General features: G+C 53.3%; 1 protein-coding gene across 1 annotated transcript in view; it reads left to right on the top strand.

The window, feature by feature from the left end:
* Nucleotides 1–1,109: 1,109 nt before the first annotated feature.
* Nucleotides 1,110–19,894, top strand: part of LOC109942654 (uncharacterized) — a 30,854-nt gene continuing 12,069 nt past the window's right edge. The window contains exon 1 of the mRNA XM_020544781.1: nucleotides 1,110–1,244. Within this exon, the coding sequence (XP_020400370.1) occupies nucleotides 1,110–1,244 (135 nt within the window). The remainder of the gene's footprint in view (nucleotides 1,245–19,894) is intronic.

Below are 19,894 nucleotides of genomic sequence, written 5' to 3'. Positions count from 1 at the left end.
CGGGAGGAATCGCGTCCTCGCCCGACCCCGGCCTCGGCCTCAAGAGAAGTCTCCGCCTCGCCCGACCTTGGGCTCGGACCGACCGCGCCACAGGGAAGACATCATTACTCTATCCCTAGCCAGCTCAGGCTACAAGGAACAAGACCGGCGTCCCATCTGGCTTACCTCGGCGACGGGTAATGATGGTGCCCCGCGTGCAACCATGACGCCGGTGGCTCTCAGCCCCTTACGGCAGCAAGGAGACGTCAGCAGGATCCTTGCCGCACTGCCAGCTGTGCTCCTACAGGGCTCATACGCTTCTTCGACGGCCACGCTATCACGTATACAGGGCTCAAGCTCTCCCCCGACAGCCACGTTGGCATGTACACAGGGCTTAGGCGTTTCTCCGCTAGACACGTTAGCGCATTGCTACACCCCCCATTGTACATCTGGACCTTCCCCTTGCATCTATAAAAGGGAGGTCCAGGGCCTTCCTGCGGAAGAGAGAAGAAAAGGGGGGCTCGCGCGGGGGGAAGGAGTGAACGAACAGGCTCCTTTCCTCTCTCTCTCTCTCCCTCTCGCGACGTGCTTGTAACCCCTACTACGAGCGGCACCCCTGGTGCAGGATAATACAAGGCTTGTCCCACCTCTTGTGTTCCATCCCGCGCCAACCCATCTGGGCAGGGGCACGCAGCGACAATTTCACTTGTCGGTCCAGGGACCCCCCCGGGTCCGAAACGTCGACAGTTGGTGCGCCAGGTAGGGGCCTGCTGCGTGTTAACGAACGCCTTCCCGTTGAGTTCCAGATGGGGAGTCTTCAGCAACCTCTTCAGCCCGGGATGGTGCTCCGCTTCGGGAGTCTCGAGTTCATGTCCCTCGACGGCAGCTACGACATGGTACTCCTCCCCTCGCGGCACGACGACAACGGTGGTCTTCGACTCGCTCGGCGGCGGCGAGCTCGGCGACAGCATCTCCCCGCGGTAGAAGAGGAGCACTCCGGTCGTCCTCGCCACCCTCCTCGCCGGAGGAGGCGGAGACGGAGACGGGGCAACTATGGCCACGCAGGAGGCGGCACCTTATCGGCTGTCGCACCAGAGCGAGTCGACGACGCCGGCACTCCCCCGGGGGACATGTCGAGCATTGTCCTCGCACCTGACACGACGGCGGGTGTCACTTCCCCACAACGTGTCAACCCCAAACAGACCGACGACGCCAACACCCTCGCCAAGGATCTGCTGGGCGTTACCCTCATACCTGAGATGACGGTGTGCTCCGCCCCCGACGCGACTTCACCACCGTCCATCGACCAAGAGGTACCGTCCGTTTTCCATCCCGTACCCTTTCGATTCAGCTTCGATCCACCTAGCGACCCCGCTATGGTGAGCGCTTTCGTAAAGGCGTATCCAAACCTTCCAGGGTACCATATGTGGTCGACCTAGGATCGACTGACAGCCGTCTCAACCTCCGGACCGACGAGTTCCGAGGAAGAGGACGGCCCTGACTCTGGTTGGGATTCCTCCGGCCTCGATGACCCCGGTGCCATGCGGGACTTCATGTTCGTGAAAGGGAAATGTGCCCTTGGGCCATTTCTAAGTATTTTGGTGATTGAGTGCCAACTCAAGTGCTTAAAATGTGAATTTATGAAATGGATGAACAAAGTGCAAATCAAGAGCAAAGGTATGTTTCTAAGTCTTAGTACATTGGTTTTGTGTACTAATATATTTGTCTAAGTGTTAGAAACAGGAAGAAAAAGAAAAGGAAAAAGGTGGCTATGTACAGCCAAGGGGCTGTTTCGGTCTGGGGCACCGGACTGTCCGGTGCGCCCGACGACAGAAGGCAAGATCAGCCTTCCTGATTTGCTCTCAACGGCTCCTAGCTGCCTTGGGGCTATAAAAGGGACCCCTAGGCGCATGGAGGATACAACTAAGCAACTCTTGAGCATTGTTGATCATCCACACTAAGTTCTTGCGCATTCGTTTGTGATTCTAAGTGATTCGAGCTCCGTTCTTGTGAGAAACTGTGATATAGTCTTTGAGCTCGAATCTTGGCCGTGTGTGTGCGCGTTTCGCTGTGGATTTGTGTGTGTTGCTTCCCTCCCTTACTCCGTGCTTCTTTGTGAATCTTAAGTGTAAGGGCAAGAGACTCCAATTTGTGGAGATTCCTCGCAAGTGGGATAAAGACAAGCAAGGCAAAAATACCGTGGTATTCAAGTGGGTCTTTGGACCGCTTGAGAGGGGTTGATTGCAACCCTCGTCCGTTGGGACGCCACAACGTGGAAGTAGGCAAGTTTTGTACTTGGCCGAACCACGGGATAAATCTCTGTGTCTTCTCTGTGATTGTCATTTTGTGCAAGATCTCCTCCTTAGCCACTTGGAAACTATTGTGCTAACCTCTAACAAGTTTTTGTGGCTATAAGTTAAGATTTTACAGGATCACCTATTCACCCCCCCTCTAGGTGCTCTCAATTGGTATCAGAGCCGTTCTCTTCACAAAGGGACTTACCGCCCGAAGAGATGGATCCTAAGGGGAAGGGAATTGTGATCAACGACAAAGAAAAGGAATCCTTCGTCAACGAGCCGAAGGACGACAAGCCTACCGACTCTGGCTCGGGGCATAGACGAAAGGAAGGGAAGAAGAAGAAGACAACGCGCATCAAGGAGATCATCTACTACGACGATAGTGATGAGTCTACTTCTTCCCAAAAGGATGATGACAACGACTATAAAAAGACAGTCAATTCGAACTTTTCATTTGATTATTCTCGTATTCAACATAGTTCGAATTCACATTTGCTTTCCATTCCTCTCGGCAAACCTCCACACTTCGATGGGGAGGACTACGGATTTTGGAGTCACAAAATGCGTAGTCACTTATTCTCTCTCCATCCAAGCATATGGGAGATTGTGGAGAATGGAATGAAATTTGATAGCTCGGATAGCCCTTTGCTTATAAATGAACAAATTCATAGAAATGCACAAGCTACTACTGTTCTCTTAGCGTCTTTATGCAGGGAAGAGTACAATAAGGTGAGCGGCTTGGACAATGCCAAGCAGATATGGGACACCCTCAAGATCTCTCACGAGGGGAACGACATCACCATGCTCACCAAGATGGAGTTGGTGGAGGGCGAGCTTGGACGATTCGCCATGATAAGGGGAGAGGAGCCAACTCAAACTTACAACTGGCTCAAGACCCTTATCAACAAAATAAGGAGCTACGGAAGCACGCGTTGGACGGATCACGACGTCGTCCGCCTAATGCTCAGGTCCTTTACCGTTCTTGATCCTCATCTTGTGAACAATATTCGTGAGAATCCCAGGTACACGATGATGACGCCCGAGGAAGTACTTGGAAAATTCGTGAGCGGGCGGATGATGATCAAGGAGGCAAGATACGTCGACGACGCGTTGAACGGTCCACTCCACGAGCCTCAACCCATTGCTCTAAAAGCAACAAGGAGCAAGGAGGTGCTACCCAGCAAGGTGGCACAAATTGAGGCTGCCGGTCTTAATGATGAAGAGATGGCTCTCATCATCAAGAGATTCAAGACGGCGCTAAAAGGTCGAAAGGGACAGCCAAGCAAGGCCAAGACCAAGGGAAAGCGATCATGCTTCAAATGCGGTAAGCTTGGTCATTTTATTGCTAACTGTCCCGAAAATGATAGTGACCAGGAGCAAGGGAAAAATGGGAAGAGAGAGAACAAGAAGGTTTACAAGAAGGCCAAAGGCGAAGCACACCTTGGAAAGGAGTGGGATTCGGATTGCTCTTCGTCCGACTCCGACGACGAAGGACTCGCTGCCACTGCCTTCAACAAATCGGCTCTCTTCCCCAACGAGCATCACACTTGCCTCATGGCAAGGGAAAAGAAGGTGATCAATCGTAATGCTAATACTTATGATTCTTCTAGTGATGATGAATCCAGTGAGGATGAAATTGATTACTCTAGTTTATTCAAGGGATTGGATAGAACTAAGATAGCTAAGATTAATGAATTGATTGATGCCTTAAATGAAAAGGATAGAATCTTAGAGAAACAAGAAGACCTTTTATATGAAGAGCATGATAAATTTGTTAGTGCTCAAAATTCACTTGCTCTAGAAGTTAAAAGAAATGGAATACTTTCTTGTGAACTTTCTACTTGTAATGAAACCATTTCTTCTTTAAAAGGTGAAATTAATGTTTTAACTGCTAAACTAGAAGTAGCAAGTAACTCTTGTGTTGAAAACATTACAATTTGCACTAGGTGTAAGGATTTTGATGTTAATGCTTGTAGTGAACACTTAGTTTCGATTTCAAAACTAAATGATGAAGTGGCTAGTCTTAATGCTCAACTTAAGACTAGCAAAAGTGATTTTGAAAAACTAAAATTTGCTAGGGATGCCTACACGGTTGGTAGACACCCCTCAATTAAGGATGGACTTGGCTTCAAGAGGGAAGCCAAGGACTTAACAAGCCATAAGGCTCCCATTCCCGCCAAGGAGAAAGGGAAGGCCCCTATGGCTACTAGTGCTAAAAGGAACCATGCCTTTTTGTATCATGATAGAAGACAAACTAGAAATGTAAATAGAAGTTATGATGCTTTTGATTCATATGTTTATGATTCTCATGCCATGTTTGCTCCTAGTTCTTCTTATGTGTATGATAGAAATGTTACTAGGAGAAATGTTGTTACTAAAAGAAATGTTGCAAATGTTCATAGAAAAGTAGTGAATGAACCCTCTACAATTTATTGTGCTTTGAATGCTTCCTTTGCAATTTGTAGAAAGGATAGAAAAGTAATTGCTAGGAAGTTAGGGGCAAAATGCAAAGGTGATAAAACTTGCATTTGGGTCCCTAAGGAAATTGTGACTAACCTTGTAGGACCCAACAAGAGTTGGGTACCTAAGTCCCAAGCCTAAATTTGCCTTGCAGGTTTATGCATCCGGGGGTTCAAGCTGGATTATCGACAGCGGATGCACAAACCATATGACGGGGGAGAAGAAGATGTTCACCTCCTACGTCAAGAATAAAGATTCCCAAGATTCAATTATATTCGGTGATGGGAATCAAGGCAAGGTAAAAGGTTTAGGAAAAATTGCAATTTCTAATGAGCACTCCATATCTAATGTGTTTTTAGTTGAGTCTCTTGGATATAATCTGCTATCTGTGAGTCAATTATGCAATATGGGATATAACTGTCTATTTACAAATGTAGATGTGTCTGTCTTTAGAAGAAGTGATGGTTCACTAGCTTTTAAGGGTGTATTAGACGGCAAACTTTATTTAGTTGATTTTGCAAAAGAAGAGGCCAGTCTAGATGCATGCTTAATAGCTAAGACTAGCATGGGCTGGCTGTGGCATCGCCGCTTAGCACATGTGGGGATGAAGAACCTTCACAAGCTTCTAAAGGGAGATCACGTGATAGGTCTAACTAATGTTCAATTCGAAAAAGATAGACCTTGTGCAGCTTGTCAAGCAGGGAAACAGGTGGGAGGCTCTCATCACACCAAAAATGTGATGACGACATCAAGACCCTTGGAGATGCTGCATATGGACCTTTTTGGACCCGTCGCCTATCTGAGCATAGGAGGAAGTAAGTATGGTTTAGTTATTGTTGATGACTTTTCCCGCTTCACTTGGGTGTTCTTTTTGCAGGAAAAGTCCGAAACCCAAGGGACCCTCAAACGCTTCCTCAGGAGAGCTCAAAATGAGTTTGAGCTCAAAGTGAAGAAGATAAGGAGCGACAACGGAACCGAGTTCAAGAACCTTCAAGTGGAGGAGTTCCTTGAAGAGGAAGGGATCAAGCACGAGTTCTCCGCTCCCTACACACCACAGCAAAATGGTGTGGTAGAGAGGAAGAACAGGACGCTCATCGATATGGCGAGGACGATGCTAGGAGAGTTCAAGACCCCCGAGTGCTTTTGGACGGAAGCCGTTAACACTGCTTGCCACGCCATCAACAGGGTCTACCTTCATCGCCTCCTCAAGAAGACGTCGTATGAGCTATTAACCGGTAACAAACCCAATGTATCGTACTTTCGTGTATTTGGGAGTAAATGCTACATTCTAGTGAAGAAGGGTAGAAACTCTAAGTTTGCTCCCAAAGCTGTAGAAGGGTTTTTATTAGGTTATGACTCAAATACAAAGGCGTATAGAGTCTTCAACAAATCATCGGGTTTGGTTGAAGTCTCTAGCGACGTTGTATTTGATGAGACTAATGGCTCTCCAAGAGAGCAAGCTGTTGATTGTGATGATGCAGATGAAGAAGACGTTCCAACGGCCGCCATACGCACCATGGCGATTGGAGAAGTGCGGCCACAGGAACAAGATGAGCAAGATCAACCTTCTTCCTCAACTATGGTGCTTCCCCCAACCGAAGATGACGTACAGGTACCTCAAGTGGAGGCACTTGATCAAGGGGGAGCACAAGATGATCAAGTGATGGAGAAAGAAGCGCAACCGGGACCTCCAACCCAAGTTCGAGCGATGATTCAAAGGGATCATCCCGTCGATCAAATTCTGGGTGACATTAGCAAGGGAGTAACTACTCGATCTCGATTAGTTAATTTTTGTGAGCATTACTCCTTTGTCTCTTCTATTGAGCCTTTCAGGGTAGAGGAGGCCTTGCTAGATCCGGACTGGGTGTTGGCCATGCAGGAGGAGCTCAACAACTTCAAGCGCAATGAAGTTTGGACACTGGTGCCTCGTCCGAAGCAAAATGTTGTGGGAACCAAGTGGGTGTTCCGCAACAAACAGGACGAGCACGGGGTGGTGACGAGGAACAAGGCTCGACTTGTGGCAAAAGGTTATGCCCAAGTCGCAGGTTTGGACTTTGAGGAGACTTTCGCTCCTGTGGCTAGGCTAGAGTCCATTCGTATCTTGCTAGCATATGCCGCTCACCATTCTTTCAGGTTGTACCAAATGGATGTGAAGAGCGCTTTCCTCAACGGGCCAATCAAGGAGGAGGTGTACGTGGAGCAACCCCCTGGCTTCGAGGATGAACGGTACCCCGACCACGTGTGTAAGCTCTCTAAGGCGCTCTATGGACTTAAGCAAGCCCCAAGAGCATGGTATGAATGCCTTAGAGACTTTTTAATTGCTAATGTTTTCAAGGTTGGGAAAGCCGATCCAACTCTTTTTACAAAGACATGTGATGGTGATTTGTTTGTGTGCCAAATTTATGTCGATGACATAATATTTGGTTCTACTAACCAAAAGTCTTGTGAAGAGTTTAGCAGGGTGATGACGCAGAAATTCGAGATGTCGATGATGGGCGAGTTGAACTACTTCCTTGGGTTCCAAGTGAAGCAACTCAAGGACGGCACCTTCATCTCCCAAACGAAGTACACGCAAGATCTGCTAAAGCGGTTTGGGATGAAGGACGCCAAGCCCGCAAAGACTCCGATGGGGACCGACGGACACACCGACCTCAACAAAGGAGGTAAGTCCGTTGATCAAAAAGCATACCGGTCAATGATAGGTTCTTTGCTTTACTTATGTGCTAGTAGACCGGATATTATGCTTAGCGTATGCATGTGTGCTAGATTTCAATCCGATCCTAAGGAGTGTCACTTAGTGGCGGTGAAGCGAATTCTTAGATATTTGGTTGCTACGCCTTGCTTCGGGCTCTGGTATCCAAAGGGGTCTACCTTTGACTTAGTTGGATACTCAGACTCCGACTATGCTGGATGTAAGGTCGATAGGAAGAGTACATCGGGGACGTGCCAATTCTTAGGAAGGTCCCTGGTGTCATGGAACTCTAAGAAACAAACCTCCGTTGCCCTATCCACCGCTGAGGCCGAGTACGTTGCCGCAGGTCAGTGTTGCGCGCAACTACTTTGGATGAGGCAAACCCTCTGGGACTTTGGCTACAATCTGAGCAAAGTCCCACTCCTATGTGACAATGAGAGTGCTATCCGCATGGCGGAAAATCCTGTTGAGCACAGCCGCACAAAGCACATAGACATCCGGCATCACTTTTTGAGAGACCACCAGCAAAAGGGAGATATCGAAGTGTTTCATGTTAGCACCGAGAACCAGCTAGCCGATATCTTTACCAAGCCTCTAGATGAGAAGACCTTTTGCAGGCTGCGTAGTGAGCTAAATGTCTTAGATTCGCGGAACTTGGATTGAATTGTAGCATACATGTATTTATGCTTTTGATCATGTTCCTTTTTGCATTTTGTTGCTTATTGTGGTGCTCAAGTTGTACAAACACTCCCTGGACCTCACAAGTCCGTTGCAAAGTGATGCACATGCTTAGGGGGAGATGTGTTACAACTTGACCCTTTGAGACTAACCATGTGCTTGAGTTTGATGATTTAGTCTCGAAGGAGGATTGAAAGGGATAAGGTGGACTTGGACCATGAAAGACTTCCACTGCACTCCGATGAGAGGGTAACTTATTCCAAGTTCATCTTTAGACTCTTATTGCCTTTGTATTCTTACTGAAAATTTTGGTGAGGCAATGGGGTTAAAGGGCCAAGATTGATCCCGTTTTGGTGCTTGATGCCAAAGGGGGAGAAAATAAAGGCCAAAGCGATAAATGGATCAGCTACCACTTGAGAGATTTTGAAAATAGTAGAATAGAGTTTTTGTTTTGTCAAAAGCTTTTATTGTCTCTTATTGTCTCTATTGTCAAAAGTTGGTTTCTTGTGGGGAGAAGTGTTGATTATGGGAAATAGGGGGAGTTTTTGAAATCTTTGATCAATCTCTTTTGGAATGACTCTCTTTATGCCTCAACATGTGTGTTTGACATAGAAATAGAGATTTGAGTTTGATTTGCAAAAACAAACCAAGTGGTGGCAAAGGATGATCCATATATGCCAAAATTGAGTCAAAATCAATTTGAATTTTATTTGAAGTGATTTCGCACTTGTTCTAGTTGCTTTATGTTGTGTTGGCATAAATCACCAAAAAGGGGGAGATTGAAAGGGAAATGTGCCCTTGGGCCATTTCTAAGTATTTTGGTGATTGAGTGCCAACTCAAGTGCTTAAAATGTGAATTTATGAAATGGATGAACAAAGTGCAAATCAAGAGCAAAGGTATGTTTCTAAGTCTTAGTACATTGGTTTTGTGTACTAATATATTTGTCTAAGTGTTAGAAACAGGAAGAAAAAGAAAAGGAAAAAGGTGGCTATGTACAGCCAAGGGGCTGTTTCGGTCTGGGGCACCGGACTGTCCGGTGCGCCCGACGATAGAAGGCAAGATCAGCCTTCCTGATTTGCTCTCAACGGCTCCTAGCTGCCTTGGGGCTATAAAAGGGACCCCTAGGCGCATGGAGGATACAACTAAGCAACTCTTGAGCATTGTTGATCATCCACACTAAGTTCTTGCGCATTCGTTTGCGATTCTAAGTGATTCGAGCTCCGTTCTTGTGAGAAACTGTGATATAGTCTTTGAGCTCGAATCTTGGCCGTGTGTGTGCGCGTTTCGCTGTGGATTTGTGTGTGTTGCTTCCCTCCCTTACTCCGTGCTTCTTTGTGAATCTTAAGTGTAAGGGCGAGAGACTCCAATTTGTGGAGATTCCTCGCAAGTGGGATAAAGACAAGCAAGGCAAAAATACCGTGGTATTCAAGTGGGTCTTTGGACCGCTTGAAAGGGGTTGATTGCAACCCTCGTCCGTTGGGACGCCACAACGTGGAAGTAGGCAAGTTTTGTACTTGGCCGAACCACGGGATAAATCTCTGTGTCTTCTCTGTGATTGTCATTTTGTGCAAGATCTCCTCCTTAGCCACTTGGAAACTATTGTGCTAACCTCTAACAAGTTTTTGTGGCTATAAGTTAAGATTTTACAGGATCACCTATTCACCCCCCCCTCTAGGTGCTCTCAGTTCGCATGTGACCACTGTCTCTCCGGTTGTTCTGACGATGGTCGCGGACTTGACAACGAGGGTTACGGCCTAAGTCGCGAATGTTTCCACGTCGATCAGGGAGATCACAACGAAGGCAACTACCACGGTATGCCGGAGGTTGACGATCCCTCTGGGCCCGCATCTCGCATTGACATCCCGCAGGGAGCTAGCTATGGTCCGAGTCCCTACGGGGGGTCGGGACACACAACTCGAGCAAATCCGTGAGATGCAGGTCCGGGTCGACGGGGAAGCAGGCTGGCTTGTGCAGCTCTGTCAGAACATCGAACAAGAGTGGGCAGCCCAAACACTCGCCGGAGGAGCCTGTCATCAGGCCCAAGACGTCCAGCGCCGCATCGTCGACAATGCCAGGGCAGCGCTGCCCCCGGCCGTCAGCGGGTCCGACCAGGACCTAGCTACAGCGGCGATGCTACTTCGAGCCATGCCGGAGCCATCCACCACCGAGGGACGGCGTATCTAGGGCGAACTCAAGGATCTCCTGGAAGGCGCCGCGGTTCGACGAGCCGAGAGCTCCGCCTCCCGGAGGTGAGCCGACCCCTTGGAGCATCGCGCGGTGTCCTCCCGACGCATGCGGGAGGCCTCGGTCCATCCTGAGCGCATGCGGGACGAGGCACCTGTCGCCCGGGATCGCCTCGGCAACGAGCGTCACCATCGCGGCCATCGAGCCTGCCTCGAGGAGAAGGTGCGCCGAGGCTATCATCCTAGGCGCGGGGGACGCTGCGACAGCGAGGAGGATGGGAGCTCCTCGCCCGAGCCTCCCGGTCTGCGAGTCTTCAGCCGGGCCATACGACGAGCGCCGTTCCCCGCCCGTTTCCGGGCCCCGACTACCATCACCAAGTACTCGGGGGAGACGAGGCTGGAGCTGTGGCTCGCGGACTACCGACTGGCATGCCAGTTGGGAGGGGCGGATGATGACAACCTCATCATCCATAATCTACCCCTTTTCCACTCCGACGCCGCCCGAGCCTGGCTGGAGCATCTGCCTCCTGCGCAGATCTCCGACTGGAACGATCTGGTCAAGGCTTTCGCGGGAAACTTCCAAGGCACGTACGTGCGCCCTAGGAACTCGTGGGATCTCCGAAGCTGCCGCCAACAGCTAGGGGAGTCCCTCCGAGAGTACATCCGGCGGTTTTCGAAGCAGCGCACCGAGCTGCCCAACGTTACCGACTCGGATGTCATCGGGGCTTTCCTTGCCGACACCACTTGTCGAGACCTGGTGAGCAAACTGGGGCGCAAGACTCCCACCCATGCGAGCGAACTGATGGACGTCGCCACCAAGTTCGCCTCGGGTCAAGAGGCGGTCGAAGCCATCTTCCGAAAGGACAAGCAGCCTCAGGGAGAGCCGAAGAAAGACGCCCCCGAGGTGTCCGCCCAGTGGGGCACGAAGAAGGCCAAGAACAAGTCGCAAGCGAAGCGCGACGCCGCTGACGTGAATCTCGTCGCTGCGGCCGAGCACAGGAACCCTTGGAAACCTCCTAGAGGGGCCGACGCATTCGACAAGATGCTCAAAGAGTCGTGCCCCTATCACCAGGGTCCCGTCAAGCACACCCTCAAAGAATGTGTCATGCTCCGACGCTACTTCCACAAGGTCGGGCCCCCAACAGAAGATAGCAAAGGCCATGACAACAACAAGAAGGAGGGCGACAAAGAAGAAGAGTTCTCGGAGGTACACAACTGCTTCATGATCTACAGCGGGCAGGCGGCGAACGCCTCGGCTCGGCACCGCAAGCAGGAGCGCCGGGAGGTCTGCTTGGTGAAGGTGGCAGCGCCAGTCTAACTAGACTGGTCCGACAAGCCTATCACCTTCGACCGAGGCGACCACCCCGACTTCGTGCCAAGCCTAGGGAGGTACCCGCTCGTCGTCGATCCGATCATCGGTAACGTTAGGCTCCCCAAAGTCCTCATGGACGGGGGCAGCAGCCTTAACATCATCTACGCCGAGACCCTGGAACTCTTGGGGGTTGATTGGTCCGAGGTCCGGGCCGGCGCGGCACCCTTCCACGGGATCGCGCCCGGAAAGCGAATCCTGCCCCTCGGACAGATCGACTGACCCGTCTCCTTCGGGACTCCCTCCAACTTTCGAAAGGAAGCTCTCACCTTTGAGGTCGTCGGGTTCCGAGGAACCTACCATGCGGTGTTGGGAAGGCCGTGCTACGCCAAGTTCATGGTCGTCCCCAACTACACCTACCTCATGCTCAAGATGTCGGGCCTGAACGGGATCATCACCGTCGGCTCCACGTACCGCCACACATATGAATGCGACATGGAGTGCGTGGAGTACGCTGAGGCCCTCGCCGAGTTCGAGACCCTCATCGCCGACCTGGAACGCCTCTCCAAGGAGGCACCCGACGCGAAGCGGCACACCGACAACTTCGAACCAGCCAAGGCGGTTAAGTCTGTCTCTCTCGACCCCAGCAACGACGCCAACAAGAAAGTCTAGATCGGCTCCAAGCTCGACCCCAAATAGGAAACAGTGCTCGTCGACTTTCTCCGTGCAAACGCCAAAGTTTTTGTGTGGAGTCCCTCGAACATGCCAGGCATACCAAGGGATGTCGCCGAGCACTCACTGGACATCAGAGCTGGAGCCCGACCCGTGAAGCAAACCCTGCGCCGTTTTGACGAAGAAAAGCGCAGGGCCATAGGCGAGGAGATCCACAAGCTACTCGTGGCAGGGTTCATCAAAGAGGTATTCCATCTCGAATGGTTAGCTAACCCTGTTCTTGTAAGGAAGAAGGATGGGAAACAGAGGATGTGTGTAGACTACACTGGTCTAAAGAAAGCATGTCCGAAGGTTCCCTACCCTCTACCTCGCATCGATCAAATTGTGGACTCCACTGTTGGGTGTGAAACCCTGTCATTCCTCGATGCCTACTCAAGCTATCACCAAATCAAGTTGAAAGAATCTGACCAGCTCACGACTTCTTTTATCACACCTTTTGGCATGTACTGTTACACTACAATGTCATTTGGTTTGAGGAATGCAGTCGCCACCTACCAGAGGTGCATGAACCATGTGTTCGGAGAACACATCGGCAGAACGGTCGAGGCTTACGTCGATGACATCGTTGTCAAGACGAAGAAAGCCTCTGACCTCCTCTTTGACCTTGAAATGACATTCAAGTGTCTGAGAGCGAAAGGCGTGAAACTCAATCCTGAGAAGTGTGTCTTCGGAGTCCCCCGAGGCATGCTCCTGGGATTCATTGTCTTCGAGTAGGGCATCGAGGCAAACCCGGAGAAGATCGCGGCCATCACCAACATGGGACCAATCAAAGATTTGAAAGGAGTACAGAGGGTCATGGGATGCCTTGCGGCTATGAGCCGCTTCATCTCACGCCTTGGCGAGAAAGGCTTGCCTCTGTACCGCCTCTTAAGGGAGACCGAGCGCTTCACTTGGACCCCCGAGGCCGAGGAAGCCCTCGGAAACCTTAAGGCGCTCCTTACAAACGCACCCATCCTGGTGCCCCTCGCTGCAGGAGAAGCCCTCTTGATTTATGTAGCCGCGACCACTCAGGTGGCCAGCGCCGCGATCATAGTCGAGAGACGGGAAGAAGGGCATGCACTGCTCGTCCAAAGGCCAGTCTACTTCATCAGCGAAGTGCTATCCGAGACCAAGATCCGCTACCCATAGATCCAGAAGCTGCTCTACGCAGTGATTCTGACATGGCGAAAGTTGCGACACTACTTCGAGTCTCATCCGGTGACTGTGGTGTCATCCTTCCCCCTGGGGGAGATCATCCAGTGTCGTGAGGCCTCGGGTAGGATAGCAGAGTGGGCGGTGGAGCTCATGGGCGAAACGCTATCATTCGCCCCTCGGAAGGCCATAAAATCCCAGGTCTTGGCAGACTTCCTGGCTGAGTGGACTGACACCCAGTTACCGACAACTCCGATCCAACCCAAGCTTTGGACCATGTACTTCGATGGGTCACTCATGAAAATAGGAGCAGGCGCTGGCTTGCTCTTCGTTTCACCCCTCGGAAAGCATCTTCGCTACGTCATACGCCTCCATTTTCCGGCATCAAACAACGTGGCCGAGCACGAGGCTCTGGTTAACGGGCTGCGCATCGCCGTCGAGCTAGGGGTCCGGCGCCTCGACGCTCGTGGCGACTCACAGCTTGTCATCGACCAAGTCATGAAGAACTCCCACTGCTACGACCGGAGCATGGAAGCCTACTGCGACGAAGTCCGGTGCCTGGAAGACAAGTTCTACGGGCTGGAGCTCAACCACATCGCCCGATGGTACAACGAGATTGCGGATGAGCTGGCGAAGATAGCCTCGGGGCGGACGACGGTTCCCCCGGACGTCTTCTCCAGAGACCTACATCAACCACCCGTCAAGATCGACGACACGCCCGAGCCCGAGGAAGCCTCGGTCGAGCCCGAGGTACCCTCGGCCGAGCCCGAGGAGGCCTCGGCCGAGCCCGAGGTACCCTTGGCCATCGAGGAGGAGGCCTTGCCTGTCGAGGGGGAACAGAATGGGGTCACACCAGATCCGAACTGGCAGACCCCGTACTTGGAGTATCTCCTCCAAGGAGAGCTTCCCCTCGACAAGGCCAAAGCTCGGTGACTGGCTCGGCGCGCCAAGTCATCCGTCTTGCTGGGTGATGAAAGGGAGCTCTATCACCGCAGCCCCTCGGGCATCCTCCAACGATGCATATCCATCGCCCAAGGACAAGAGCTGTTGCAAGAAATACACTCGAGGGCTTGCGGCCACCATGCAGCACCTCGAGCCCTCGTGGGAAACGCCTTCCAACAAGGTTTTCTACTGGCCAACCGCGGTGACCGACGCCACTAGGGTTGTACGCTCGTGCCGGGGGTGTCAATTCTACGCAAAAGCAGACACGCCTGCCCGCTCAGGCCCTGCAGACGATACCCATCACCTGGTCGTTTGCTGTGTGGGGTCTAGACCTCGTCGGTCCCTTACAGAAGGCACCCGAGGTCTTCTCGCACCTACTGGTCGCCATCGACAAATTCTCAAAGTGTATCGAGGTCCGACCCTTGACCAGCATCAGGTCCGAGCAGGTGGTGGCGTTCTTCACCAACATCATCCATCGATTCGGGGTCCCAAACTCCATCATCACCGACAATGGCACGCAGTTCACCGGAAAAAAGTTCCTGGACTTCTACGACGACCACCACATCCGTGTGGACTGGGCCGCCGTAGCTCATCCCATGACGAATGGGCAGGTGGAGCGTGGCAACGGTATGATTTTGTAGGGACTCAAACCAAGGATTTACAACAACCTCAACAAGTTTGGCATGCGGTGGATGAAGGAGCTACCCTCGGTGGTCTGGAGTCTGAGGACGACGCCGAGCCGTGCCACGGGTTTCTCGCCGTTTTTTCTAGTCTATGGGGCCGAGGCCGTCCTCCCCACGGACTTAGAATACGGCTCCCCGAGGACAAGGGCGTACGACGATCGAAGCAACCAGACCAGCCGAGAGAACTCCCTGGACCAGCTCGAAGAGGCTCGGGACTTTGCCTTACTACATCCGGCACGGTACCAGCAGTCGCTGCGATGCTACCACGCCCGAAGCGTTCGACCCTGAGGCTTTCAATTGGGAGACTTGGTGCTTCGTCTGCGATAGGACGCCCGAGGGCGCCACAAGCTCACTCCTCCCTGGAAAGGGCCCTTCATCATCGCCAAGATTTTGAAGCCCGGAACATACAAGCTGGCCAACGACCAAGGCGAGGTCTACAACAACGCTTGGAACATCCAACAGCTACGTCGCTTCTACCCTTGAGATGTTTTAAGCCGTTCATGTACCTCGTTTTCTTTACATACACAAAGTCTAACCGTCAAGGAAGGGTCGGCCTAGCCTCAGCAAAGCCCGACCCTCCCTCAGGGGCTAGAAGGGGGGAACCCCCTCTGCGTCAAAATTTTCCTCGGAAAATTTTTTTCTACCAAAACGACCTTCGTGCTTTTGACTTCTGTATCGATAGCGGGATCCTGAAAACGACGGGAGTACACGTAAGCGGCAAGGTCGACCGAGCTGAGGAACTCCTACGCCTCCAGGATACGAATACCTCACTCATCACCTTCCGCGAGAAGTAACTCACGCTCGGATAAGCGATCCTGCTACCGAACAAGTCCAAACACTCGGGTAGAAAACGACTTCCGTGCCTTCTCGACTGTGTTGATAACAGAATCCTACGACCAAATGAGAGTGCACGTAAGCGGCAAGGCCGACCGAGCCGAGGAACTCCTACGCCTCCGGGATACGGATACCTCACTCATCACCTTCCGCGAAAAGTAACTCTCGCTTGGATAAACGATTCTGCTACTGACAGACAAGTCGTGATGCTCGAAACGAGAGGAAATAAAACGCAGCTTTTTAACACGACGATAAAGTGTTTAGGCCTCGGCGACCGCGAAAAACATGTGCATGCTACAGACAAACTGTTCCTGCAGGTTCAGGCATCAGCAGGGGGAGCAGCAGCACCCTCGGCGTTGTTTCCACCCTCAGCGGAACCTGGCCCGGCCTCGGACGGTGACCCGGGCGAAAGGACCTCCACCCAAGGGAGGACGCCAGCACCGCGCCCGCGGATGTCTTGGCCAAGCTCCAGCTGCCGCTGCCGCATCTCCTCGGCCTGGGAAGCCGCCAGCTCCCAGGCCAACGAAGTCTCTTTTCGAGCCGACTCCGCCTCTGTCCGCGCCAACACCGCTGCCTCCGGCTCTAGCTCATCGCAGAGCAGCCGAGGGTTCTAAAAAATTGAGCAAGAGAGGCCTAGAGTGGCAAGGCCGACCGAGCCGAGGAACTCCTACGCCTCCGGGATACGAATACCTCACTCGTCACCTTCTGCGAGAGGCAACTCACGCTTGGTTAAGCGGTTCGGCTAGCCAACAGGCAAGTCCCAGTGCTCGAAATGAGGAACAAACGCAGCTCCATACTCGAATACCCAAATGTTCAGGCCTCGACAACCACAATTAACAAACACATATGCTTGGGGTAACTATGCTACACAGACTCAGACGTCGGCAGAACCCTCGGCGGTTCTCCCGACCTATGACAAATGTCTAAGTCCTAGAAGCGGTTACATTTTGCTCAAGCAAAACCCAGTATGCTCCTTTACAAACGGGACTCCGGTTCCATTCTCGCGGGTATGAACAACCTCCACACCAGGGGGCCCGCGGGATAACAAACTGCAAGCGGCTCGCCGGCGACCTCTGCAGCAGCAGAGACAACGACCTCCACCTCGGGCGGCTAAACAGCAGCAGCGATGACCTTAGGATAGACGCTGCTGTGGAAAGGCCCTCGTCCACGTCCCCACACGAGGGGTGAGGACAAGCCGTTGAGGCCGAAGAGTCGGAGGGCACCGTCCTTGGGATCAAACCCACCGACACCGCGCCGGCGAACCACGGCCGCCCCAAAGCGCACCGGTAGGTCCTCACTCCCGTCCTCGCCGAGGCCGTCCTAGAACATGAGTACCGCCCTCGCGGTGTACGACGTGCTGGGCGACCCCCCGGCGCGGCTGACGGTGCGAGGAGGACCTGGACGTGGCCGGCCCGCACGCGGCACGACCGCCGCTCGGACGAAGGACGGAAAGCTGCACCCTGGCCAGGGAGCAGCAGTTCGCCTTCCCTCGCATGGCTGGAGGATGCCTCCGCAGGGCTGGAGGATGCCTTTCTCCCCCAAACGCTGGGGGAAGAAAAGGGTCACCGACCCACGCGGAGGCAACCCCCACTCGGTGTGCTCCTCCACCTCAGCTCGGATGACGAAGATCCTTGAAGCTGAGGGCGGGGCCAAGGCCGCAGCCCGGCTTGCTTCTCCCCACCAAACTGACCATTGGTGAGGGAATGCAGCCAGGCTGCACGACGAAAATCCTTGAAGCCGAGCGATGGCTGAAGAGCGCCGATCTCCATGAGGTCGCGCTCCTCCAACAGCAGCAAGACGAAGGCAACGCTGGTGCACCCCATCCGGGGGCTCGAAAGTTGGAAGGGCAAAATGCATGAGGGGAGAACGAAGGCATGACCACTGCCCGGGGGATCGATCCCCTCTTATAGGTAGACCTCCTCACTTGCACCCCCTAGCGCCACGAGCAAAGTCTCCACTGACATGCTCCAGGGTTCCCCCCTACGATACGGGGGCTAGGTCCCACACGTCATACGAGCTGATCTGAAGCGCGAAGAAGGCGAACCGCCGCACGCGAGGCATGTAACCGTCCCACGGTTACAAGCGCTCTCCCATCTTCGCAGAAACCGGTAGTCGAAAGGGTGGACTGCCACGCGACAGGCATCCAACCGCACCGCAACTGTGCACTCTTTCGGCTTCGACCACATCCGGTGGACCAGCGCAAAGGAAGCGGGCCCACATGTCATGTAACCGGCGCGCCGGTTACGACGTGCAAAGAGCCGCACCACCACTTGCGCTGAATGTCGCGCCTCCTCGACTGCGGAACTAGTACCGCGACTTGAGGCAGCCCTGCGCATGACCTAACAGTGCCAATTAAAGGCGACGACCATGGGTCAGTCAGCCACGGGGATAGGCACGACGGTTGGCATGGCCAAAAGTGGGCCGACAGTAATTGCAGCGGCACACGAGCGGAAGCAGTGGTAAAATCGCTTGCAGGCTCGTGTCCCCTCCTGAAGCGACAGGAGAGCCCTCTCCCACGGCGTGAAGACGACGCACCCGTGTCCCGTTCCTCGAACGGCTCGCACGCGCAACAGGCTCCACGCGAATCGCCCGCCCCGTCGCATTAACTCCTCGAAAGAGCAAGCGACATCTCTGGCAGGCGAGGCGGGCGTCGTTTCACCTCCACCATGGTGACCGCGTCAAAAAAGGTGCACCACCTTATTTAAATACATATCCTTCCCCTCCTCTCTCTCTCTCTCTCTCGCTACAGGGACCGGGAAAGGGGATGTTTCGGAAAGGATCCTTCTCAGCGAAGGAAGCGGGCCCCGAGCCCTCCTACTGATCAGGGGTTCGAAGGCTGGCCCCTCAGAAGGGTTTCGACAGCCGCCCCAGAGCACTCGGGCTTCAAGCCCATTACTGATCAGGGGTTCAAAGGCTGGCCCCTCGAAAGGGTTTGACAGCCACCCCAGAGCGCTCGGGCTCCGCGCCCATTACTGATCAGGGGTTCGAAGGCTGGCCCCTCGGAAGGGTTCGACAGTTGCCCCAGAGCACGCAGAGTGAGGGATGACTCTGGGTACGTCCGATACATGGCCGAGGCTCGGGCTACACTCCCGAGGTACCCTAGGACATTTCCGAGACCGGCGGGAATGATTTGTAACGGAATCCCATTGGAGGGAGGCATCGAGCCCTTGGACCCTGTCGAAGGGGTCCGGGTCCGGCAAATCACCCGCAGGTACTTTTGGAGCGCGCTTTTGGGGCACCAGCCGACCCCTAACGAACGAGACACGGGCGTCCACTCGGATTACCCGTTAGCAGCTCACTGGAAACACCATGTTCAGCGCCCTTCGAGGGCAACATGGCGCTTCCCCCCTCCTTGCAGAAAGGCGGCGCAGGAGCGTATGATAAAAGTCGGGAAAGTCCTTGATCGTCCTCTCGCTCCGTGCAGAGGCTCGGGGGCTGCTCTCGCACCCGGCTACGGCCAAACTGTTGACACCGTCAACAAACCAGCCTGATAACTCGGAACCTGACCATGCACCCGGGCTACGACCAGGTCGCATGAGGGAACGATCAGACCAGCCGAGGCACCACGAAAAGCATTAAGACCTCAGAGGAGTCAAACCACTCCTTCGAGGCCTAGGGGGCTACACCCAGCGGGTGCGCTCGCGCGCACCCACTAGAACAAAGCAAAACCGAGAAAGGCCGGTCCCCTCACCGAAAATGCGACAAAAGCCTCCAAGCGAGTACCAACACTCCCTTCGAGGCTCGGGGGCTACTGTCGGGTACCGTAATTAGGGGTATCCCCAACACTCCTAATCACAGCTGGTAAACACCCTCAGACCAACTGATGGGCGTGGTTCAAGTCAAGGCTTCGTCTACCCAAAGGACGCGACCTCGCCCGAGCCTAGCCTCAGGCTGGAGCATTAATCCCAGACGAGTTCACGCCTCGCCCGAGGGCCTCCTCAGGCAGCGGGCACCCCCTGGCTCCCCCGAAGCC

The sequence above is a fragment of the Zea mays genome, chromosome 9 (genome assembly GCF_902167145.1).
Source record: "Zea mays cultivar B73 chromosome 9, Zm-B73-REFERENCE-NAM-5.0, whole genome shotgun sequence".
Taxonomy (NCBI): domain Eukaryota; kingdom Viridiplantae; phylum Streptophyta; class Magnoliopsida; order Poales; family Poaceae; genus Zea; species Zea mays.
This window is presented reverse-complemented; position numbering and strand designations above follow the sequence as displayed.